The sequence below is a fragment of the Citrus clementina genome, unplaced genomic scaffold (genome assembly GCF_000493195.1).
Source record: "Citrus clementina cultivar Clemenules unplaced genomic scaffold, Citrus_clementina_v1.0 scaffold_2, whole genome shotgun sequence".
Taxonomy (NCBI): Eukaryota; Viridiplantae; Streptophyta; class Magnoliopsida; order Sapindales; family Rutaceae; genus Citrus; species Citrus x clementina.
The window spans coordinates 11,193,626-11,215,963 of NW_006262688.1; the positions used below are offsets into that span (position 1 = coordinate 11,193,626).

General features: G+C 35.2%; 2 protein-coding genes across 8 annotated transcripts; one reads left to right on the top strand and one right to left on the bottom strand.

Moving 5' to 3' along the window:
- The first annotated feature begins 793 nt into the window (after positions 1-793).
- Positions 794-3,273, top strand: LOC18051946 (F-box protein MAX2). Its single transcript, XM_006446732.2, has one exon. The coding sequence runs from the start codon at positions 1,069-1,071 to the stop codon at positions 3,151-3,153; it is 2,085 nt and encodes a 694-aa protein (XP_006446795.1). The 5' UTR covers positions 794-1,068; the 3' UTR covers positions 3,154-3,273.
- An 89-nt stretch (positions 3,274-3,362) lies between these two features.
- Positions 3,363-16,753, bottom strand: LOC18051947 (probable serine/threonine-protein kinase SIS8). Of its 7 annotated transcripts, XM_024191388.1 has the most exons (18): positions 16,394-16,753; positions 14,598-14,989; positions 12,336-12,539; positions 11,117-11,305; positions 10,668-10,927; positions 10,408-10,527; positions 10,217-10,306; positions 9,150-9,245; positions 7,951-8,043; positions 7,358-7,472; positions 6,519-6,819; positions 6,123-6,246; positions 5,999-6,018; positions 5,104-5,260; positions 3,984-4,272; positions 3,821-3,893; positions 3,567-3,690; positions 3,363-3,471 (listed from the first exon to the last, which is right to left on the bottom strand). In XM_024191388.1, exons 2-17 carry the CDS (start codon positions 14,844-14,846, stop codon positions 3,608-3,610), a joined length of 2,463 nt encoding a protein of 820 aa, XP_024047156.1. In that variant the 5' UTR covers positions 14,847-14,989; positions 16,394-16,753; the 3' UTR covers positions 3,363-3,471; positions 3,567-3,607. The 7 variants fall into 7 exon arrangements, with proteins under 7 accessions (XP_024047156.1, XP_024047159.1, XP_006446798.1 ...); XM_024191391.1 differs by having other exon boundaries at positions 3,448-3,690; positions 10,217-10,294; XM_006446735.2 differs by having other exon boundaries at positions 3,448-3,690; positions 7,951-8,037.
- Between the last annotated feature and the right edge of the window lie 5,585 nt (positions 16,754-22,338).

Consider the following 22,338-nt stretch of genomic DNA (forward strand, 5'->3'; position numbering starts at 1 on the left):
AATTATTCACAAAAGGGTGTGTTAGAACTTCAAATTCAGAATGAGTTGAATTTATAAAATACGCATGAAATGACTCGAATCCTCAATATCAAGAATTAGATGATTAATAAAGGTTTTAACTATCTACATTACAATTATACTTTAAACACCCATCTTCTATTTTAATTTTATACTAAACTTCATGAGACGCTCAAATAATTTTGTCCCAAAAAATAGAGTAGAGCTATTTGGACATACTAATTTCCTCGATACACCAACTAATCTTTCATTATTAATATTTTTTTTTGATGAAATTACCTAACTAACCATATTTTCTCTTTTTTTAAATAACCATATTTTCTCTTTCTCTCTTCGTTTACTTTCTCATCGATTTTTGCATTTCTTTTTTTTTAGTGATAGATTGCAAATAATTTTGTGATATGAGACAAACTGATATCAAGAAAAAAGAAGAACAAAACCCACCATCTACATATTCACATAACATAAAGAATAATTTTTTTTTTCATCTAAATTTTTGGAACGAAAAACTAACTACTAAATTCTATTTAAAGGTAATGACATAAATAAACAAATGTATCTATTTTAATTTCTATCTAAAGCTTAGAGATTTCTTTTTCCGACAACCATGAAGGGAGAATTTTGTTACATTAACACCGTGAGATTGAACAAAAAAGAGATTAATAAGAGTAAACTTCAGAATTTTAAAAAATTAAAATCTAATAATAAATATACGTTTTCAGATGAGCTTAAAGACGAAATTAATGAGTTGAAATAATTTTGCCAAAAAATATTTGTGAGTGTGTAGGACAAATATAAATGAATAAAAGGTCCATATAAAAAGACAAAAAAAACCTCAATCGTCAAAATCCTCTCAATGTACCCCACGACAGACATCATAAATAATAACATACACCTTAATCACGTGGCTCCCATGGCCATTCCACGCCCATAATCAAATTTTTCACTCATCGCCCACCTCTCTGGCTCAGCTCTTCTCTTCTCCCCATAACAAATTTAACAAATTAAAATTTAAAAAACTTTGAAAAAACCCGGCGATTATTTTATATCATGGCTGCGACGACGATCAACAACCTTCCCGACGTAATTTTATCAAATATTTGTGCGGCAATCAGCGATACGCGCGCGCGGAACTCGCTGTCTTTAGTCAACCGGAAGTTCCACTCGCTGGAGAGGGCCACGCGCACCTCCATCACGCTCCGCGGCAACGCGCGATACCTGCACATGATCCCTATCTGTTTCAGATCGGTCACGGACCTGGACATTTCCAACCTCTCTCCGTGGGGCCACCCCTTGCTCACGCTTCCCACGCCCTCCGATCCTCTCCTACTGGCCCACCGCTTACGTCAGGCCTTCCCGTTAACCACGTCTCTCACCATCTACTGTCGGATACCGTCAACGCTCGAGATTTTGCTCCCCCAGTGGCCGGGATTGCGCCACGTCAAGCTGGTCCGTTGGCACCAGCGGCTACAGGCTCCGTTGGGCGCGGAGTTCATCCCGTTGTTTGAACATTGCGAATGTCTAAAGTCCATCGACCTCTCGAATTTCTATTTCTGGACGGAGGATCTCCCGCCGGTTCTCAGAGCTTATCCTGAAAAATCCGCCAACCTCACATGCTTAAATCTCCTCACGACGTCGTTTACTGAGGGTTTTAAGGCGCAGGAGATTCGCGAGATCACAGCCGCGTGTCCCAGCCTGAACAAGCTCCTCGTCGCGTGCACGTTTGATCCGAGATACATTGGTTTCGTTAACGACGAGACTTTATCAGCTATAGCAACCAACTGTCCGAAACTGACGCTGCTCCATCTGGTCGATACGTCGTCGTTGGCTAACGAGAGAGGAGACCCTGACAGCGACGGGTTTACAGCGGAGGACGCGAGTGTCAGTAGAGAGGGCTTGATACAGCTGTTTAGCGGGCTGCCTTTGCTGGAAGAGCTGGTTCTTGATGTGTGTAAGAATGTGAGGGATAGCGGTCCCGTTTTGGAGGTGCTCAAGTCCAAGTGCTCGAGTCTGAAAGTGCTTAAGCTGGGCCAGTTTCATGGGGTTTGTTTGGCGATTGGTTGGCAGCTTGATGGGGTTTCCTTGTGCGGAGGGCTCGAGTCCTTGTCGATAAAGAATTGCGGGGACTTGAGTGACATGGGTTTGGTGGCGATCGGGAGAGGGTGTCGTAGGCTCGTTAAGTTTGAACTCGAGGGTTGCAAGAATGTTACGGTAGATGGGTTGAGGACGATGGCTGCTTTGCGTCGGGAGACTCTTGTGGAGATGAAGATTTCGTGCTGTAAGCAGCTGGGTGCTGTGGCGTCTTGCAAAGCGCTGGACCTGGTACGTGATCGTATTGAGAAGCTGCATATCGATTGTGTGTGGGATGGATTGGAGTTGACTGAGAGTTCGGAGTCGAAAGTAAGGAGTTTTGATCTCAATGAGTTGAATGATGAAGACGATGAACTGGGGCTTAGGAAGAAACGCAAGTTTTGCCTGCCTGAAGGAGGCAATTGGCATTTGCAAATTAAAGAAAATGGAGTTTGTTGCAAGACGTGGAAGAGGTTGAAGTGCCTGTCCCTTTGGATTGAAGTGGGTCAGCTTTTGACTCCGTTGCCTATCGTGGGTCTCGATGACTGTCCCGTTTTGGAGGAGATTCGTATAAAGATGGAAGGAGATAGCCGTGGGCGGCAGAAGCCGTCGGACCGAGCTTTCGGATTGAGCTGCCTCACACGGTATCCCCAGCTTACAAAACTGCGGTTGGAGTTCGGTGAAACAATAGGATATGCTCTTACTGCCCCTGGCGGTGAAACGGATCTGACACTTTGGGATAGGTTTTTCTTCAATGGGATAGGGAACTTGAGACTCAATGAGCTCGATTATTGGCCGGCACAAGACCGGGATGTGAACCAGAGGAGTCTCACGCTTCCAGCATCTGGATTGATCGCGCAGTGCCTTACCCTGAGGAAGCTCATCATCCATGGCACTGCACATGAACATTTCATGATGTTCTTCACTCGAATGCCTAACGTGAGGGATGTGCAGCTCCGAGAAGATTACTATCCAGCACCCGCTGATGATTCGACTACTGAGATGAGAGAGGACTCTCACCGTCGTTTTGAAGATGCAATGAACAGGAGACGCATTGCTGATTGAATCATGTAAATAAAATTTTCAATCCTTGTTGATCGCCTGAAACTATCTGGAACCATGAAATGCGTTTTAAGTTGTATCCAAGAGGCATGAACGATTTCGGCAACATCGAGTTACCCACCACTGCATGTTTAATCTCATTTTACAGTTTCCTTTTTTCTTGCTTTACCCAAATACAACTCGAAACGTGCAAAACCAATCCGATTGTGTAATTTTTATACGGTAACAGCGATGTGTCCGTTGTATGCGTTTTCTGAGTGGAATTGGAATCCATCTGGTGTGATGGCGAAAGAAAGAAATGGGAATCCGGTCATCCAAATACTGAAAAAATGCAACATTCAATGCTTTCACAATTATTGGAAAAATCAAGATAGCTTACAACTTAAGAAGCCGAGGATACAATGTAGCAACTCTACCATGTTTTTCTATACACAGAAGGGGAAGATTTTGTATTGTATCAGCAAAGTGAGTACTCGCAGTCCAGCAAGCGGGAAAGTATCTCCTCACAGCTTGGCCTTTCTTGTGGTTCTGCCCAGCAGTCTGCAGTCGAGGACATGGCAAGAGATTAATTCATATAAACTCTTTTTCCACCAAATTAAACTCATACGAACGCTTGAAAATTAATAGAAATGACAAGCATGAAATTTAATAAATTGTAAATGCAGTCAACCTGCAATTAGTCTGCCGAGTGGTCCTTCAGGAATCTCCAAGCGGGAGCCTTCATTTGCAACAGCATAAACAACCTAGACAGAAAGAAACGATTAGCCCACCGTTAGCTCCTTATATTTAAATAAAATGTGCGTAATTAACCATGAAGACTCATGTCAGCTTACCCTTTCTGGTAGTACACCTTCCCATGGTCTATTTAGAGTGCAGAGCTCCCACATTATGACCCCAAGGCTAAAAATATCACATTTTTCTGTGAAGGGTTCATTACGAATAAGTTCAGGAGCCATCCATTCTGGAGTTCCAGCAGATGAGGAGTCTCTCATGGGTGAGTCCGTTATTATTCTCGATAGCCCAAAATCACATATCTTGACAGTCCAGTGTTTATTCACAAGACAGTTTGCACTTTTTAAGTCACGATGGACTATCTTCATTCGGTGTATGCACATCAAACCCCTTATTAGATGGCAACAGAAAATTCCAGTGAATATACAGCAGAAACTTTTCATGATATTTATTCAACTTCAATCACATGAAAGTAGGCAACCAGATCCATTTCCTTATCTAATTTGAATACATAAAGACACTTATAATTTTGCAGCAAAAGCTAAAGAGAATAACAGAAAATGAGATGCTTACACCATAGCATATAAACAATGAATTAGTATAATTGCCAACAAAACGAAATTTGAAAAATAATAAGGTAATATCACAGCTAGCATGTCATTCAATTCATGAAAACATCCAGCCACAAAATAATGGAAAAGATCAAAGGTCATGAATTACATAATACCTTTACAGTGCAAAAGGTAATGTTTATGAGATGGGAAGAAAACAAACTCAAGCTTGAAAAATGCAAAGACCCTATTTCTAAGTTATCAATGATGAAGCCGAGGTTTGATTGAAGAAAACACACAGTGAATGGCGAAAAAGGTTAAGAGCATCCCAGTGCTTCAGCTTTTGCTTGCCTAGGTCTACTTTTTCGTAATGACAGTTTTAATCTAGCCACCATAATGATAAAAGTCTCTCACATTCCTCATGTCCATAAACGTTTTAGATAAAAGTTTTAGAGATACTTAATTTCCAAAGACAAGCAAATGAAACGCATAACTCACCAATGGAAAACATCAACAATCTAGCTTAATTCCTAACAATTGTATTATTTTATAAATTCACATGCAAAGCGCAAATATGATTGTACTTCAAAATAAACATTCCACATGTGCCATAAATCACTGTACAGAAAAAGTATATGAACTTCCTATGTTATGAACAGGCTTGATATACCTGCATATATCACGTAGCATTTTAAATTTTCTCCTCCAGCTAAGCTTCTTTTTTTGACCACTCAAATGAATCAAATGGTACAAGGACCCCAGCTCCATGTATTCAGTAATCATTGACAATCGTGGAGGCTTTGTGCAAGCACCCAAAAATAAGATAACTGCAAAACCAGCATTGCTCGATTCACTAAAAAACTCCAATCACAGTCAAGTTTCTCAAGTCTATGATAGGGGTAATAGATGGAATAATAAAACCTCACAAACAACGTAACTACCGTGTGTGTGCTTGCACAGAGAAAGTGAAAGGGAGTAAGAATAGAGTGGCAAGAGTAGAGTGGCAACTGGTTTGGTATTGGCACTGGGATTATATGTGCAAGTGGTAACAAAAAATTCTTTAGTAACAATGAACATAAAATAGTAACATGATTACTACTAACATTGAACAGTGTAGACAAATAAGGCAATAACATTCAGCAACACGTAACAAAACATCTGGACTAATAGTATGTTACCGCTCAATCCTATAATTTTTTTCACAATATAGACCATTGAACTAGGGATATGTTATCATGCATTCCTCCTACGCATGTTTCATGTGCACTGAACACCGTGTTATTTGTCTGACATCGCATTTTACACATTTAGGGTAACCATTATATATGAACATGCATTTCCGTATATATACCAGCCAGTATTATAGCAATTTGTGTCAAATGTTACACATTTTGTGTTACCGTTATTGTGTCTGATGCAACTGATGCCTATTTTCGTCGGTATTATAGCAATTTGCACACTTATATAGGTAAGTTCATTTTTGTTAACAAGAAATGATCATTGATTTCAAAAATTCTATAGAACTTTAAAACACAAATAACTGAAAGAATGGCAGAAGGAGGTACCATTAGGATGCCGAAGACGACTGAAGGTAGAGACATAACCACACATAAAGCAATAACAAGGATTAAGTTAGAAAGTAAACTGTAAGATAAAACTAAAACAATAAACAAATCAACGAGAATACACCTTAGAATAGATATCTCATTGCAAAAGTCTTCCATGTTTTCTGCTGTTAGATCTTGCTCCAAGAAAACCTTGATTGCAACATCTGTACCATTCCATATGCCACGAAAAACTTCTCCGAAAAAACCTGTGATAGAGGGATATAATGAACATAATAAGATATAAGAAACCTATTATACATTGATCAAAAGCTATTCAAGGATGAGTAATGATATTTGTAAGAAAATTGGGGAAAAAAACAAATAGAATAAAGATGTATGTGCATAAAGGCAAAAATAATAAAAATAAATGATTAGTCTTCTAGTTAAATATTTTGTCTTTCATGATATAGTCCACGTCAAAGGCCTAAAGACACTTTTGCAAACAGAAACACATAGAATGACAATCAGTAATGTTTACCAATTCCAACACGAGTTCCCACAGTTAATTCAGAGAAGTCAATGTTCCATTCCTCATAAGCTAATAAAGGTTTATTCTGGAACATGGGAGATTCCAAAACTTTATTCCATGTTGAGACAAATTCGGAATTTGCCATATAGCCAGAAGATCCACCTCTCTCAGAACCATGACTCCCATATTCATGGGGAGATGAGGGCAGTGAAATTGCTTTCTGAGAGTTCATCTGGTCACGGGAAAGATTATACAAAGCAGATCTTCCACCGGATATTTCATCATGAGTACCAAGATGGAAATTTGAGGCCTAAGATATTGCAAAAATATTAGTAACCATCATGAAAGCAAGTTTGTATCATCAATCCAACCTCTTAACCAAAATAAATTGCTGATTTCAGGGCCTGATGGACAACAACAATCAAAATTTAAATAAACTAAAATTATGACAAAGAATTTAACAGATTCAATCATAATCCATGCTCTAAAGCTAAATAATATTGAAAAAAACATCATTTTTTATAACTTGGCAGACACATCCCCCATGCAAACATGATTATTGTAATTTCTGGATTAATTATTGTAATTTACTGATACAGAAAGTTTATATATGCAGTTCATATGGATATACTGATCCAACAACATTTTCATGAAACTTGGCAAAACACTCAAACATAATTGACATGCAAAAGTCAAGTAAAAACTTCTGCTATGGCACCATGTCCTATTATCCTTAATAGTACATGCATACCATCACAACATTCAAGATTGATGCTAAACATAAGAAATGCAAAAATAAATAAATAAATAAATTTCAGTCCTCATTTATAGAAATCAGAGAAGTGTACATTTTTTGGAAGATCTGAAGTATTGTCATTTGAAGAATGGGTGAAGGGCCTGTCCTCCCCTCTTTCTTGCAAAAGACGATTTTGCTTCAATGTTTCATTCATTGCTCGCACAGCCCTGAAACAGTTTGCAATATCCTGAGTTAATCCTCTATGTATGAAAATCATTCAGGAATACCATAAAATTCTGTCCACTCAATGTTAATGCCAACATAATCGATTTAATGGATTAGTCATGTACTCAGTTCACCTATCCTTAGTACTCTGAAACATGGATAGAGCCATCTAATTCAATTGACCAGGAATCAATCTAACTTATTATTTACTTTGATGTCTGACCAAGAAGAAATATAAGCACAGGTACCCACAACCATGCTGTGACATGAGAGATCATGAAAATGCAAGAAAAGCCAGGTAACCACTATGAAGTTATTCAAAAGTCACCATCATAAGGATACGGAAAATATTTCAAAACAAGTAGTCAATTTAATCCTACAATACCAAAAGGAAGGTCTAATTAATAAGAACAAACTGACAGGGCAACTCAAAAGTTAAAATAATACAGGAACAAATATGACATAAAAACAAACACCAACCTTACAATATCATCACCAATCTCAGGAGTTATGCTAATGCTTCTTCTTCTTATTCTACGAGCTTCCGATGTTGAAGCACCCTCTGACCTGCAACTATAATTGAAATCAAATAGGAAAAGCAGATTTCTGTTCACGACTCCACAAATTCTAAACTTTATGTAGACCGTGCCCTCGCTAAAACATCCAATTCAAATACAACACTGACATAAGAGTTAAAAATCACATGTTGCTTTCAATCAAACAAATGTCCCTCCATCTACAGTCACATAATTAAGAATATGTTGTACTGCATGTTCCTCACATTCAAGGCGCACAGATCAAACACAACCAAACCACAAACAGAAACATAACTTATTTCAATTTAATTAACATAACAAGGTGATTCAAACGCAGCACCAATTAGAAAATTGATTCTAAAACAGATTAAGCATGAACCAAACTCAAAAGCTTAAGCTTAGAGGTAAGGATCTAATAATTTAAGCTCTCACAATTTCAAGAGAGATAAGGTTTAAAGCCGGATTTCCTACAGAGGAAGGATGAGTTTGTGTTTTTTTAAGAAATAAGGCTACAAATTGCAAGTCCGACCTCAAGTTAGAGCTTACGTATAATCTTAGACAATGGATATTTCTTGTGTTCTTTAAATCGATCCATAAACTCTGGAATGATAACGTAGTGACGATAGAGAGTACAAGAAAGAAGCAGCTAAATCCTTTCCATAAGAAGACACGCAGGGTCATTTGAATTTATTCTTTTCTAGTCTAAATGATAGTTAGAAGTTGCACTAATCACCTGAGGCCTAGACATTTAAGGAGATATAACTCCCAGCAAACTTTTTGGACCATATTTGAAGGGGGGTATACACTCTGGGAAGTACCAACTGGAATTAGAATGTCTTCTGATTATAAATGACAAATCCCATGACTTTGGCTTTCTTGCATACTCATTGATATGTGAACTACATAACTTTCCCACCATATTTTACAACTTTGACTGGGAAAGAATTTTTTCATTCTCTAGAGGAACATAACCACAAATCAACAATGAGATCTGAAATAAAGCAACAAAAAAGAACTAGAACGTTTATTTTGTTTATTGATACTGCAAGCACATGAATAAACAAGTAGCGCACCATGCATTCAAAAAGAATTAATAGATCTTCTGTATAAGTTATATAAACATAGCATCAAAAGTGGGATAACCTTGTTGTGGCTACATCATCACCATAATCTGCAAGTGAATTTCTGTCTCCACTCAGCATGGACCGCCCACGTGCTCGAAATGAAGGATGCTCTGGACTGCAAAAAACAATAAAACTTTAAAAATAATGACAGAGAACCTGCGCACAAATTATTGAAACTTGCCAACGATTTGAAAATGATCTTAAGAACAATCAACATACACTTGATGTAAACTTCAAAGTTATGCACACGGACCAAATGTGCACATATAAAACGAAAATCAATGCATTTATGGATACCTTTGCATAAGTGAGTGTGTGTGCACGCGCGCACGTGTCTAATTAGTTTTCTAATCGTATCATCACTTATTGTTGCAATAATGATTGGTGAAGACAAGCTCCTTGAAACAACAATATCCACCCAAATAAAAGACGAGAGGAATTATTCACCATTATATATCAAACTATTTTTAATCCTCAAGTAATTAGCCAAAACTTTTGTGAGCAATCCAAGCATCAAATTTCTCTTACGTCATATCACTGTAGAAAATTTATAACTGGAGATATTAAATTAAAAGAATAAATTAATAGATTTCCAAAACGAATAAATTAATAGATTTCCAAAACATGTTACTGAGTTTATAAATCAAGCATCATGGCTAACAATTTTTATAGGAAACAAATAGAAAATATTACTTACTAAAAGCTCGATAAGTCATAAATTATTTGATTCAAATCCTTTGACCCATCCATTCATAAAAAAAAAAAAAAAATCCTTTGGTTCATAAATACTCATTTCTACTTTCACCAAAATAGTATGGCATCGAGAATCACTGCACAACTAAAAATAATTGTGATAATAAATTTTCATTATCTCAGTAAAAGTAAATGCAAAAACTCAAGCAACACACACTGTAGGAAATCTTATGATACATTCGCACCAATAATAAGTAATACATAGCCATAATATTCACTCTTGCCATTGCATAAGGGGATTGGTTTTTGGCACGAGAGGAACCTCATAATTTCAGAAAACTAAGATTTAATAACCGTAAATAAGTAAATCCCACAGAAGGTGTTTAAGAAAACCTGGAACTAGCAGTCCGTTGCTCAGCAATGACCTTTCTCCGGCTTCGGCGCCAAAATGTAGTTGCAATGTTGGGTTCACTATGTGAGAAACTGAGGGAGTGAAATGAAATTTAAAGATGAAAATGAAAATAGAAACAAAAAGGCCCTTAGGTTAGCACACAGAACTAGACAAAAGAAACATGCACCTTTACCTCAATTTCCTGTCAAGAGAAGCCGCAGGCCGCAACATCATATTACGCAATGAAGGACCTGATATATTTGCCGGTGTTTCCAATTTCCGTTGGACCTGAAAGCTTTCATCTTTTTCCGAACTGTGGAAAAATGAAAAAGAAATAATGACAACATAAAAAAGTCCACATAGCTTAATTGACTAAAGGTATCACTCAACATAGGTTTAGAATGTGAGAGATATATATAGTTTTAAGATGTGAGTCAAACAATGTCTGCTAACCTGTCAGGATCCACTCTTTCTGAAAACCCGTATAGAGGACTATTTGGCTCTAGTGGTGAATCACAAGAGTCATTTTCGGCAGAATCACTCTCCCCTGCCGCTGAGATATGGGACATAAATATTGCTTTGGTTGAGCGAGGTATTAGCTGACCAGGAAACCGCATAAGATCAACCAGCAATTCCACAGAATTCAACACAACTATCACAGACATGTGTTTATAGGAGTCCACGCACTCCATAGTCCCATCATTTGGTAAACCCTGGTAGAAAATGTCGGAGGAAATCGACATGGCATTTCAGCAGTTAGATTTCAACATTTAGAAATCAAAAGGCCAAGAAAGTTTCTTTTTCAACTGAAACTCACCCATAAGAACCACTTGCAAGTTCAAATTTTGGGTTGGGGGGGAGGGAAGAAAGAATCAATTCAACCGAAAAATGTAAATGCTTACCACCATAAGCCTACTTTCTAGACCCACAGTATCTGCCAAAACTTTAAACAAAATAGCTCGAGGACGGCACGAACCATGCCTAATTTGCCCTAGCAATTGGACACCTCGAGTCTCAAACATGTGGGAAGTTTCCTCTAGTGCAGCTTTTGCTGGACTTTCCGCACTTGGTCGTTTATAAAAGTCAGCTACCTGCTCATGGAACATCAGGTGTGCAAAAGATATCAGTCATAGCTAAAAATAAATAGTATTAAGAGAACAAAGCAAATGCTAATAGATGTTTATCCCCAGGCATCTAGAGCAAGAATCTGTAAAGGAAAAAAAAACCAAAATTATTTCCCTGTCGCAACTCAGACCAAAAATGCTAATAGATGTTTTTTTCTTAAGTCATTGAACACAAGTAAAATAAGATGAACAGCACTTCTAACAGTTGTAACCACATCTGGATCCTACAGTGTAAAACTCTCAAGTTGTGGAGATGAGAAAGCCAACCTTTGGCTATGCTTATCCAATTGTCTTAATTTATTTGACAAACCATTTTTTTTAAAAAACTTTTAACAGGCATACATTACCTGCACTGGTTAGATAGCAAAAATCTCCGGTGCATACTTGCAGATACAAAAAAGATGGATTATTCTAAATTACAAAGGAATATCTAGCATGCCTCCAGCTTTGGAAAACTATAAGAAAAGAGAGTCCAGAAACTTACTAGCAGAATTTTGTTCATGATCCCTTTTGTCCTTTCTGCCTCCTCCCTTTTACAAAAACAAAATTTTCTCTCTATCACCTAGCGCCTACCTGCTTTCTTTGTCTTAGCATCTATTTAGTAGTATAACTTATTATTAGACTTATTATTAGCACCTTTTCATGTCAAGTATTTATGATTAGTTGAAAGGTGACTTTGTCTATTGCTACATAGAGAACAAAAAGTTCACTAGGGAATACCAGTGAATGAGAAAACTAAAAAAAATACAATATCGCTTTTGACCAGTTCTTCACTTGAATAAACTTTCTTACAGAGACTATTTTCCATCTTAACTCAAATTTCTTAATTCAAGAAAAATTCAAAAACAATTTCACTGGATTGAAAATAAATAACAGTAGTACACTAAAATGATGAACATAATCACATACACTTGTGCATAACTTATGATCAAGGAACAAGGTAAAAATACTACAGTGAGATAACAATATGACACAACAGTTCTCAAAATGATATTACCAATCCGGCAATCTTTTTTATCATAGCAGCTGGATTCGAGTTCAACCCTTTAACCAACGCCACAATCAACTGCTTCAGCATGGATAGCTTTTTATCTTTCTTTGAATCTACAAGAATAATATCTGCTCTGTGACCCTCTCCTCCCAGTGCATGAAGCTCATCTACAGTAGGAATACTATCAAAAAGCTCCTTCAGCCTTTTATCCTGTAAAAAGTTGCATACAATCAAATTAAATCATAATTAAGTGAAACCAAGAAATGGAAATATATGTAAATACGCCATGTATTTGTGCTTACACAACAAGGAAAACATATAATAAATGTCAAATCAGGGAACTGGTCCCCAATAAGGCCGGGGATCAGATTAAATCCCTCAAAATGTGAGAAATATGGTTAAAGAGAGGGGGGGGGGGGGGAGGCAGAGGAAAAAAGAGGAAACAGAAGAAAGGCAGTAATGTAGACAAAATTTAACAGTGGTCAATCTGACAGGAGAACAGAACTATAAGTCGATCAAGCTATATAAAATGCATATCTTATGTTTAGAAAGGAAAGTAGGCAAGGCATATGTTGTTCATAATCGAACAAGATACTTGTGAGGCTTCTGGAATGGTGCTTCAACCCTTCAGAAGTGTGGCTAAGAGGATAACGACATAAGAACTTAAAATACCAACTTATTAAATGAATGTATTGCCAGATATTAGTGAATTATTACTAGTGTTAATTTCTGTCAATTCCAAAGTCTGTTTATTTCCATGTAAGCCTGGCAAACATTCAGGACATCGTGTTCCAGCTCAGAGATTTTGATAATGTCCAAGACACAATGTTATTCATTAGTACTTACAAAACATTCCGGAAGTCCACTCAAAGGCCACCTCAGCACCTTCAGCTATAAAATGAGATGCAATCCAAAATTTTTGGCTCATAGTTAAGTTACAGACCACCTCATTATCAGCCAGAAATACATTGTTAAATCTCCAAAGGCTAACATAACCTCTTGATTGTCCAACTTAAGAGGAAACCTTACAACCGAACAAGAGCACTGGTACAGATTTCACTAAAGCACCAAAACTACGGACTGGTATAGATTTCACTAAAGCATCAAAACTAAGGACCTGAACGTCATTCTGAATGAAAATTACCTAAAAAATTTAGATCCCAGGGAAAATGAGCCACCATTCTTTTACAAATCATCCAAACCATTCTATTTCCCAAACCTTAATATAACTTCTCAAATCCACTATCTAATAATCTTCGCAATGAAATTTTTCTTGCCTTCTATGCTAAAGCTCAAACAAAACTTGAGGGACATGACTTTCCCAACACAACCACAAAGTTCCACAAGAAGCCCGCAAACACAAACTGGTGGTCTTCAAGAGATTCAATGGAATGAATGCAGCCATCCGAGAAAAATTAAAAATTTCAAACAGGTTGAATCTTCACAGTCACAATTTAACTGTCCCATTAATGCTTCCAGTGTATGCTTAAATAGAAGCAATCACACCAGTGCAGCAGAAAACATTACATATTCTGCACTCTGGCTCAGCCTGCCCTACCAGTGAAAACTCCAAAGACCAATATATATTTCTAGAACCTACCAAACAAGAATGCTTTGCACAATTACAACCACAGAGGTAGCTTTTGAAAGTACTTCATTGAATTCCATTTAGCTGCTGCATTCTTGATCCTCAATTTTTTTGCTCAGAAAAGTTTCTGTTGGCAGTCATGTCACCAGATGCTCCATAATTCTCATATGGTGCAACCCTGAATTGCAATTCTCTTGTCATTTTGCATCTGTGAGACTTGACATCTAATAAACACTGATGATGGAAATCATCAAAATAGAATATACTCCAAAGAAAGTTCATAACTAAATTAGATAGGACTTGTCCATCCAGAAAGTTTGGCAATTCCAATCTTCACAATAAGGTAAGCACCACTGACTTCCAAATCATAACTCTTAACCTTGCTACTATGTAAAGTATGATGGCCATTTTAATAAATGAATTTTACGCCTGAAAATAAAATGGATTTCTGTTCTAGAATGCTTGTCATTGCCCAGATTTACATTTAAAAGAACAGAAGACAAAAGACAAAAACAATGTATAGATATAGAGAGAAGGAGGCATACAATGGAACCCATTATCTTTATGGAAACTTCATATAATCACTTAAAATACTCAGGGGTCCAGCAATTATCAAACCATAGCTAATTTGGCAGCAACTATAATATAATGGTTGTTGTCATATAAATATAAATTCTCACCGGGATGACAGAATAGAAACCATTTGGAATTGGTTCAGAGAGCATTCCAGTGCTCCAGAGAATTTGTGATGCTGTCTGCGATGACAGCCCATCTTGCTCGAAATTTCTAGGTGATTCTTTATTGCTTAAAGTCTCTTCTTGAGATCCCAAAGAAACAGATCCAAAATTTTCAATGAAATCTTGCGTCCACCATGTAGCATTAGGATGGCCTTGCTCCGCTGATCCTGCATCATCTCGTGTTTCCTCCATCTCCTTGAGAATATGGCATGCAAAACCATTTCGCCCCTACTTCTTACCCCATAAAAGATCCTTTCAATTTTAGTATATTTCTAATATAACAAAACATTGATTGTAAACTCCTTGCTTTCTGACTTCTTTTGGCTGGAGATCATCTGACATGTAAAACAAAAACCATAGAGTAAATCTCTGCTTCTGAATAAAAGTTAATACACTTATAAAGGTAATCAAATACAAATATGAAGCAGCCAGATGTTCTCCCAAAATGAACAAGAATGAGCAGAGTGCACAAACCATTAACTGCAAAAGAAACCCACAATTCCTTGAAAAAAAAAGAACCCTTTAATTATAATTTATTACACGAGAAACTCACATTTCAAGAAAGAGATTAGGACTCAAACCATGAAGACCACCTACTAGGGATATTATCCAACAAATTTCTTGACAACCAAAGCAGCAGGGTCCGGCAATCATCCGCACTTTAGAGCTCACAGACAGTAGAAAGATGAATTGAATTTCTGGAATATATATATGTGTGTGTGTGTGTGTGTGTGTGTGTGTGTGTGTGTTCCTTATAAAACCCTAGCCCATAGCGTTAAGAGGACATAAGTCAACAATGATTTCTAAGATATTGTATTTCACACTAATCAACTCCTTGGCACGGCTACTACAGAACAATTGGTTCACCTACCAAATAACTAAAATTTTTTGACTGGATTTCTATAGCATCTTCAAATATTATTGGCAGACAGGATGACTGTTATACAACATCCTAAGCATATTAGTGAATTAAAATAAAAAGGTAATCATAGAACGATTAAATAAATCCAATTTGTATCAAATCGAGATAGCAGGGGAAAAGGATACTAAAGAAAACAGAAAACCTAATTATAAATTCCTGACCTCCGTCACTTCAAACAACCTTTAAAAGTTTTAATTCCATCAATCATATTCCTCGTCCACTAAATATCTTGACTTGATAAGCTTACAAATAAAATCAATACTCAAACTGTAACCAATCCAAATAGTCAATGAAATCACTTGACGCCTGCCACCAATCGATACAGCAGCCTTACATCAAGTGAAGATCTTTAAAAGAAGATATGTAGTTGCAGAAAGTTTGCACACATTCACTCCAAATAAAAAGCACATTATTGAATTCCACACCTACTAAAAATCTTGACAAACCTTGAAACAATCCATAAATGAGAGGAAGTCAATCTAGACGTTGCACCAATCAAGTACAAAAAATTTGAATTTAAATCAAGATCTTCTAAAAGAACAGACACACGCAGCATAAAATGGAAACCTACTTATACAATCTTGACCAACACATTCTTAAATTATACTCTATCAGCATCGCCTTCAACTGAATTTATTGATAATTAGCAAACGAATTGTACCAGAACTCAAGCTAAAAATCAATCATAACATCGAACTATGCTCTACGATACTTGCACCAATCAGAATAATTAAAATTCGAATGAAAAGTAATCAGGGAAATACAGAAAGATCAATTACATTTGAATAAAACTCAGCTAATGAGGTGAAGGCCTTACCACCACCGGCAGATCCAAGCATTTGAATATCCTATCAATAGCATTTGAATCTCAACTCCTCTTCTGTATTAAATAGCCTCATCTCTCCACATCACTTCTAGATAGAGAAATAATTATATCAACTGATTGATTAAAATTAACTAATAATATTTGAAGAAAAAGAGAGAAATCTGATAATAAAAAAGAAAATAAATTTGTATTAATGGCTGAGAAAGAGAGAGAGTGGGGAGACGAGAACGAGGAAATGTGGGGGGATTTGAGAGAGAGAGAGACAGAGACAGAGACAGAGACAGAGCGAGCGAGGGAGAGGGATTTGATTTTTAGAGGTTTTTAATGTAATGTTTATTTTGATTGATATAAATAAATTTTGATCGATGAAGAAAGCGATGGCTTTTTATTTATCTTTTTTGTTTTTATTTTTTTCACCTTTGCTTTAATGCTTTGTTTTTAGAGGGAGAAAGAGAGAGAGAGAGAGAGAGAGGTGGTGAGTCACGTGCATAGAGGGATCTGGGGACCTCTCTCCGACAGCCAGCTGGCATTTGGGGTGGCTCACCAACATCCACACCTTCGTCCACGTGATTCACAACCTTTTTCTTAATCTTTTGATTGTGTAATTTCGCATTCAACTACCGCTTTTTAGTGTAATAAGAGAGTCGGCGATAGATTTGACTCATTTGAGTCTTATTGTTAAAAGTTTTTTTTTTTTTTACATGGATAAGTCTCTAAATTTTTTTTAAATACTGATATATTATAATTACACTCTAATAATATTTAGAACCATATAATAATTAAGATTTTCATAAATTTTTATTAGAAGGAGAGTCGAGTTTTAAACTCTCAGTTATTGTTGAGACTCGAGCTCATGCACCTAAGATTATTGGACGCATGAATTACTAATAAACTACGATTTCATTAACTGTTAAAATTATAAATGAAAGTAAAATAATATTATTGACAACTTAGAAAAATTATAAAATATATCACTCCAGCTTTTAGCATTGAAGTTTGTATCCCTATGTGTATTACATCATTTATAACTTCAATTAAATTTTGACCTAACTCGTATGAACACACTCAATAGAATCAAACAATTACATAACTATATTATATAGCACATGCGGCTCTTGTAATTTTTTCAATACCTTCTCGTTTGAATACCGATATTTCAACTAAAGGGGTGTTAGAACTTGTCTCTTAACTTATTTTAATAATAATGCACTCCACGCCTTTTAAGAGACGTATCTAAATCTACCCTAGTTTTTTATTTATTTATTTTTTTGGGAGAGAAAACAAAAGTTCCCTCCACGTGTAAAACATGCAAGACCTATTTGCAATATCAAATTACACAATGGTATTGTAATTTGTACGGTCAGAGTGTTTTACTTCCAAAAAAAAAATAATATCTAGAATGTGAATAGGAATGATGAATCTCATCAAATTTGAGAATAAATAATGGAAACCTAATATTATTGGAGAATCCGATTCTGAATAATTTTTTTACGGCTCATTTTAAATGTAATTCTTATAATTTAAATAAACAATTTATTATAATTTCTATTCTCCATTCCAACTCAAGCATGTAAACACATATGGAGTCTTTGCATGATTAATACTAATGGGTACAATATTGAGCTCCATCATCAAAAGCTGGGAGCCACTGCATATATCTAATTAAGATGGATGCTTAATAAGACAATAATCACGGGAGAAATGAATAATGGAGTAACGTAATTTCATTTATACACATTCGTTGAAAAGCCATTTAAAGTTGTTGGCTATAAAGCCATTTCATGCGATCGGAATCTTTGGTTAGACCTACATCAATTTCATGACCCATTTGAACAAAGTTCATGGCATATTCCTTTGTTCTCTTTGTCGCACATTTCCTTAAACCTTAATTTTCATCTTTTCTAGAAGGAAATTTTATAAGCAATTGCATGATCCATTGAACCATCATCAACCTACTTAATCGTGTAGTTTACACAAATCCAACGCTTATAATGGCACTTTAAACGCTATTCAAGCACCCCCATTTTAATTTAAACGAGATTTCCAAAATGTAAATTCATCACATTAATATAACGTACGATGAATGGTGGTGATATGAAGTTTTCAAGGAACCTGGCTATCATTTTATATGCCTATCTTTCACCATTAATATTTCAAATCTACGAATTAATAGCTAGAAGTGAGATAACAAAGTAACTTTGATATAACTTTTGAAATAAAATGTTAAGACCAAAGGATAATAAATATATCATTGTAGGAAATTCCTACTTTCTAAATCATTGAGATCGAAGTCTCCGGAGTAAGGATTTTTAATTTTGGCATGCCCTATCATTTTGTTTTCCTTCGTTCAAAAATCATGTTGAAGTTCGGGCCAAAAATGCTTTTTTTTTGGGTTATTATTAAAATGAACACGTGGGTTCTTTTACTCAAATTTTGATTCCATTGATTCTAGCCATTCGCCAACACGTAGGCTTTCCTGATTAGGCTATTATTTTTAATCCAAAATGCCCTATCATTCTTGACGCAAAAAAGTTTACTGATAATAACCTTGAAATGAAAATGTTACAAAATCGAGATGTCAATTTCAAAACACTATTAAAAGCAACGTTATTACTTAACCATAAATGTTATAAATATCACATACAAATTCCCTGCTCCGTAGCGTTACGGAAATGTTCATAAACCGAGCCAATTAAGTGGTCTAATTCTTAAGTGAATCTATCACAATAGGCGCCACGTTTGTATTTTCAAAATTTTAATAAACCTAAAGCAAAACCTTTTCATTGAGATCACATAACATGTTATTAGGTCGTATTCATTTTGTGTTAATTTCATATCATATCAAATTTAAATTAATCAAAACATAATTAATTTGATAATTGTATTAAAATATTGAATGATAAGACTATTAACACTCCATAATTTTTCGTTTAAAACCCCTTTTTCTATGATGAGCTATTTAATTCTAAAAATATGCTTTTCAAACTTTTCAAGTTCTTTTTCTAATTTTTCAGTTTCGTCCACTCAACTCCAAATCTCTAAATATAGTTTCCTTATACAAAATTTTGAATGATTAAATCATATATATTTAAAATTAAAAAATTATATATTTGAGTTAATTAGAGTTAAAAGTGGATTCAAATAGCTAATCTGTAACCTTTCTTTTTTAAATTAACATGTAGCCATGTAGGAAATGATAAAAAAAAAATTCTTTTAAGTTTATACAGGAAATTGATAATAGATGAGGAGATTGATTAGGGTAAGAATATATTAGCAGAATCACATTGATTAGAATGCAAAGTCTTCCGAGTACACACAAAAAAAAGTGAGAATTGTTGTTCTTATGGTTCTGTGGGTGAGTTAGACTAAGAAACTTATAGAAAGGGAAAAACATAGGGATTTAATTAGATTTATTTTATCCTTTAATATAATTGTGATAGAAGAGGGGTCTTATAAGAATTATAGAGTAGTGCTAATAGTCCTACTCAATATTGAAACCCGAAACTAACACAGAAAATACACAAGTAACTCAACACGGTTCATTTACTAATCAACAAATTGCATTATCTAATGTGACACAACCCGCTAGTCTATTTAATACTTATTTAATGCAATTTATATCAAACATTGCACACCGCCACACCCATTTAATACAAATTGCACTCTTTTTATATATTTAAATAATATTACGTATCAAAATTATAAAATATACATGTCTATCAAAATATTATTCATTTACATCATATAAATATTCATCATTCACAAAAAGATAATTGTATTCAATATTTGATTTTTCATAACAAGAACTTGCAAATTAAATTAGAATAAAAAATATAAGTATATTTTAATGCAAATATGAATTAGTTTTGAATAACCATTTACTAATCATGACATTAACTAGGTAAATGGGTCAGAAAATTGAACCTTAATCTAATAAGGAAAAGAACTTTGTTGATTAGGACATCGGCTCATTTAATAATCGTGTCAACTTTCATGATTGAAACTCATTTATTCGTAACATATTTATGCCAAATAAATGAGTTGTATCAAATTTCTTTAGCTCTACTTTTCATTATAACTTATCTCTCATTCTTTATCGGTCCAATTTCTATGCTTTTTCTTTTTTCCCTACATAAAATTAGAATTTCGTTACAAATCCATTTGAAAAAGAAGAAGTTATTTGCAATTTCTCTCTCTTAAATTTCCATTAAGTTCAAATTTTGAAACATATTATTTTTTGTTGTTGAAATTTCCTAAATTGTATTTTATATTTGAATATGCCCCTCCCGAATCAAATTACTGGCTCCATCATTGGAAATGTATATTATTCGAACTATGTTAATTGTTGATTTTTTTTTTAATAAAGATAAGACTCGGGGCTCGACAATTTTTTTTTTGTAAACTATACTGTTTGCCACCCTCAAATTTGTATTTTTGGGCACTTATTGGTTTTGTTATAGCATGGCCGAATGAAAATCTTGATTTTACCGCTGTTCATAATATATGATATGAGCATAGTTTGATGAAATGTTTTCTAAGCAGTTCTCTTTAAGACTTTATCTGATCTTTCGTATTCAAATTTGAAAGAGATATGACACTAAAAATTAATTTAATTGTTACTAATCTCTACTTTAAGGAAAAAAAAAGGAAAAAATCTTTAGTATAGGTGGTAAAATTTGGGTTATATAATTAGAGTGCAATATCCTCTATATTCATTAAATCCTTACAAAATGTGAAAATGAAATTGAAAGCTTAAAAATAGAAAAGAAAAGAGTATGAGCCACCCTAATAACTTGAAAAGTGAAGTAAATGTCTCCTAAAGTATATTAAGGTTGCCACATGTCCACAAAGGATAATTGTGATAATGACTGCTCCTTCACCGGTGTGATATAGTCTCACAAGGACTATCCTAAAATATCTTTATAAAAGTCACATGTGTTAGCAGTGAAAAAAGAAACTAGTACTACCGTTATCTGAGCCACCCTCAGTGAAGTCAGTAGCTCCTACAACCCAATTGAAGATTAAGACATGATGTTATTGTGGACAGTCATACTGCTGACATGTGTCCTACCTTAAAGAGGTAAAAGCATTCAAATTGAATAATTAAATTATTCAAAAGCCTCTACCTAGTAGAATAATAACTTATTGAAGCTCACTATGCGTCTAAGAAAGACATCAAGGGTGCGGTTGGGCAAACTATGTTGCCACGATGCAGCTGCTTCATCCCCTATATTTTAGGAAATCTACACACTAAGATATCCTCAAGGACACACGCTATATAAGGTGAGGTCATTTTTAGCAAAACAAGTTTAGTTTATCCCTACAACTTTTAATTTTTCACTCGTTTCAATCCTCTCCAACCCTTATTTGATTTTACCATCGAAGTGTCGTTGCCAGTCACTACTAACACAGTCTCTAACAACTATGTTCTCTTATTTTTAGGATCCCAAAAATTATTATGAAGTATCCCTACTATTTCCAAAACTAACCCTCCAAAATGAAGCTCTTGGGTTGAACCAAAAACACTTACCGTGTCCTTTTAATAATGAGAGTCAACTAAGGGTTCGTAATTTTAGTCAACAATTGCTTGGCTTTTTAATTGATCTATTTTAAACTTAAATTGTAAAACAACGGTTGCAGCCGCACATTGAACTGGGTTACGGCACGCATCTGTTTTTTCTTACTTTGAAGTGATGTATAGGTCGGCTTTGACCGAACCCCTTCTTAATCAAAATCGGGTTTGCTGCCACTAATTAGCTAAAACTAATCAAGCAAACTTTCTACCAAACTTCTGCACTTTTTTATTTTGAAATTAATATATTAATACATGCAGCAAGTACTAACTCAAAAATATATCCCTTGTTTCTACTCTCATTAAAATTTAGAAAATTAAAATTCAACCCACAAGGCTCCAAGACCGAGCCAGTGGCTACCAA

Bases quoted from the DNA above. Each gene is read 5' to 3' on its own strand.
- LOC18051946 (XM_006446732.2), top strand. From the start codon at position 1,069: ATGGCTGCGACGACGATCAACAACCTTCCCGACGTAATTTTATCAAAT.
- LOC18051947 (XM_024191388.1), bottom strand. From the start codon at position 14,846: ATGGAGGAAACACGAGATGATGCAGGATCAGCGGAGCAAGGCCATCCT. The intron at 12,540-14,597 runs GTGAGAATTTAT...AACTTTTTACAG, and splicing joins GTTTCTATTCTGTCATCCCG to GATAAAAGGCTGAAGGAGCT. The intron at 11,306-12,335 runs GTAATATCATTT...TTCCATGAGCAG, and splicing joins TAAAAAAGATTGCCGGATTG to GTAGCTGACTTTTATAAACG.